The sequence below is a fragment of the Photinus pyralis genome, unplaced genomic scaffold, assembly GCF_008802855.1.
Source record: "Photinus pyralis isolate 1611_PpyrPB1 unplaced genomic scaffold, Ppyr1.3 Ppyr1.4_LG9, whole genome shotgun sequence".
NCBI classification, from domain to species: Eukaryota; Metazoa; Arthropoda; class Insecta; order Coleoptera; family Lampyridae; genus Photinus; species Photinus pyralis.
The window spans coordinates 3,128,998-3,132,682 of NW_022170878.1; the positions used below are offsets into that span (position 1 = coordinate 3,128,998).

General features: G+C 40.1%; 1 protein-coding gene across 1 annotated transcript; it reads right to left on the reverse strand.

The window, feature by feature from the left end:
* Positions 1–1,849: 1,849 nt before the first annotated feature.
* LOC116181014 (trypsin-1-like) lies at positions 1,850–2,926 on the reverse strand. Its single transcript, XM_031501227.1, has 5 exons — positions 2,846–2,926; positions 2,618–2,798; positions 2,268–2,569; positions 2,066–2,217; positions 1,850–2,016 (listed from the first exon to the last, which is right to left on the reverse strand). Exons 1-5 carry the CDS (start codon positions 2,904–2,906, stop codon positions 1,852–1,854), a joined length of 861 nt encoding a protein of 286 aa, XP_031357087.1. The 5' UTR covers positions 2,907–2,926; the 3' UTR covers positions 1,850–1,851.
* Positions 2,927–3,685: the final 759 nt, after the last annotated feature.

Sequence of the window (3,685 nt, forward strand, 5' to 3'; positions counted from 1 at the left end):
TCAATTTACTGTGTGACGACATAAAATATGCATATGGTTGATGTATAAATCATTGGAGAAATTCGTGATTCAGTATTTAGAAAACTTATAAAATGTAGCATGCCGTGTGCTGTCAGGATGCGCGGTGTCTGTTATGTGACACGGGGAGACAAGGGTGACGCGGAACATTGAACAAGTTGATGTAGGTCTTTTCTGTGTAACACAGCAGTGACCGCGCATCTTGACAGCACACGGCATGCTAGATTTCATAAGTTTTCTAAATATTGAATCACGAATTTCTCCATGTTATGGTATATTAACCATATACATATTAATGTCTCCCCACTCCAACTGTTTTTTACTTGTAGGTTTTCTGGTATCCATTCCTACGCGCTTGCTCCTTCCTTCCCTTTGCCATATTTACTCCTTTTAACGTACCTACTTTATATTGTCTCCTTCCACTTTCTCTTCTAGTTCTGCTATCGCTTCCATCATTTCTTGTTCTTTTTTTTTATCCTACTGCTCTTCCCTTCTCTTTACTCCCTCCCCTAACCCTCTCATTTTCTCTATCCCCTACTATTTCATTAATCTGTTTGCTCTCTTGTTTCATTAGCCTCCTATCAATTTTCCATTACTTCTTGTGAATGATCAAAATTCCCATTAGGCATATGACTCTGTAAAATCCTGAAAAGCTTTAAAACGTCTTAGGAATCTTCTTAGAAACATTCTTTGTCTCTTGGAAACTTGGCCCAAAATTCACCATTTGTCTAAAGTCTAAAGCGCAAATTTCAGTGTATGATGCTCTAAATCCAGAATTTTGGTTGTAAAATCTCTACTTCTCATTTTCCTTCGTGAGTACCCTTCTCCGTCCTCGAGATATTCATTTTGACTTCAGTAACAGACATGTTAAACCAAACGTTCTAATCGCTCTGTATAAATACTCTCTTTTGACATTCCTTTCTCGATATATTCGCACTCAAAGCTTTGCCACCAATAGATGCCTCATCCAGACGTTCCATTTTCCATTCGTAAGTACCCTTTTCCGACACCCCGTTCTCTAGATATTCGCACTTAAACTTATGACATACATAGATATATTTCGTTAAAGACGTTTCATTTTTCCTTTGTAAATCCTCTTTCGACACTCCGTTCTCGATATATTTGCAGTTAAAGTGCTAACTGAATCATTAGATATGTTTTGTCCAGACGTTCCATTTTCTCTTTGTGAGTACGCCCCTCCGACACCCCGTTCACAAGATATTCAACTAAGGGCCCTCTGTAGGGGCATGCTTTGGCCAGATGTTCCAAGAGCCCTTTGTGAGTACCCTCCTCTGACATTCCAAAAATTGTGGGCAAATATTGAGCTTAAAGAAAAGCGAAAAACTTCCTCTCATGCGCATTAAGTAGACCAGTTTACAGCTCCTCTTTTGTGTCTATCTTCTGACCTAATACTGCTCATTCATGAAATTTGGGAAAACCTTACAACTGTAAAACGGGGCTCCCGTTACAATGCGTCACAACCGTTTAAATTTTGGAATTTTGGAAGCTTGATGGCGTCCACATTGAGGTTAGTTTGAAAAATAAATGCGTGATGTATGTGCCATTGTGACCATTGTACTCATTTTATAAGCAAATGCTATCTAAAAATTTCGCACACGTCATCCTCGTCGACTAGTTCTGCAAGTGTTTATTTTGGCAAAGGTCATTAAGTGTTTAAAAGTTTTGGTAAGATGTTTTATTTACAAATAATAAATAAAATAAATAAAATAAATAAAATAAATAAAATAAATAAAATAAATAAAATAAATAAAATAAATAAAATAAATAAAATAAATAAAATAAATAAATAAATAAATACAAAATGCGACAAGCTTAAGTTTTCACGACAGATCTGATCCAGGGAATGTAGTCCGAAACACGAGTGTAGATCCCTGGCAAGGACGGTCTTGCACAACCAATTCCAGTAGACACCACGCCAACTACGATAATCTTTTCACCACTATCGGATGTAGTCATAAGCGGTCCACCACTATCAGCCTGTGGCACGATCCGTTAGTCATCATCAAGCTAGTTCTTACTGACTTACCCAACAGGAATCAATACCGCCTTGTTCGTAGCCAGCGCAAATTTGGGTCTCTTGGATCTTCGTCTTCTTCCCCTGCGACTTAAACCACCGCTGACATTGCTCCCTTTCCAAAATGTTCACCTTGGCCTTCTGCAATCTGTCCCCTCTACTACCTGTAACGGTCCAGCATCAGAAATCTGCAGCTCACAACCCGCTACTGTACCCAAGTTATTATTTTCGTTGGTCCAACCCCACCCAGCCACCGTTGCTAAGACGTCCACGAACCGATTGTGGCCGTCTTCCTGCAAACCAGCGGGTAGGCAGGCCGGGTGGACAACGTCGGACCATTTCACCTGTCGTTCGAGTTCCAAAATCGCCAAGTCGTTTTTGACTTTGCCGCAAGTGTAGTCTGGATGCAACGTTGACGACTTGACCGCCACCTCGAATTTTTCCGCCGACTCTTCGCTCAGCACGTGCTGCCCGAGTGTTACCCGAATTTGACCGGCGGGTATCTCTGACGAACCGCTGAAAGTTCTTCGGCTAAAGACTGTTCAAAGTGCACCCTAGACTAACCTGCAGAGGCAGTGTCCTGCGCTCAAAACGTGCCTGTCGGTTATCAGCGAACCCCCGCAGAAGTGGGCGCCGCGCCTCGTCAGCGAGACCAACCACGGAAACTCACCCTCGGCCGCATCCTCGCCACCAACCACCTTCGCGGTTCTCCTCTCGCTTCTTCTCCCGCACGCAACATCCGCAACTGCACACATGCCGTAAGCGCAATACTCGTAACACTTCAATACTTACAATTGTGAATCGCCGCTAATCCGGCTGGAAACACGACAAGTACTAAAAACACGAGTTCCATAATGTTGTATTAATTGCAGCTAACTCAATTAGTCGCTAATTTGAGATTGCCGCATTTATATATTTACCAAAGCTAATGGTAGGGTAGGACAGTTATCCTCCAAGGGTAAGTTCGTCAATTTTCAATACCACAGTAATAATTGCATTATCTGTTACCTTCATTTGATTTAAGGCCAGCAGTGTTGCTATTATGATAAGCTTATATGTAAATACACCTTTTTTTTAAAGCGCGTTTGATATCGGCGAATTTACAATGCTAAGGTCAACAGATACATCGAAAGGTTGTCTGGCTTTATTGAGTTTTTTTACAAGGCCTTTAATTATGCTTGTTCCCCCCTCCAACGTTTTAGTTTTACTATTTTGTTAAGATTCTTGCTTTTTACTATATATTAAGTAATAATATTCACGAATGAGAAAGAAATACGATCATGCATCTTTGTAGCTAAATAACAACAAGTTAAAAAGTAATCGTAAATGATCTACATAAAGCGCATTTCCACTTGCATTCATTTCCCATTTGTAAGATGCAACTTCTGTTAAAATCGTAAAAATCCGGCCACAAATATGAAAGATAGCGTTGCACATGAGCAATCCATTTTTGACATGCTATTTCAATTTCAGTTTATAAGAAGAATTTCATTTCAATGCTTTTCTAAATAAGAAAGTTGGAACTGCGCATGCGCAAACCTAAATTTTGAAACTAATGTTAGATTTTCCTTTGTTCCAAGCGCCTAAGTATCAAATTTCACATAAATGCTTCCATAGATAAAAAAGTTGGCA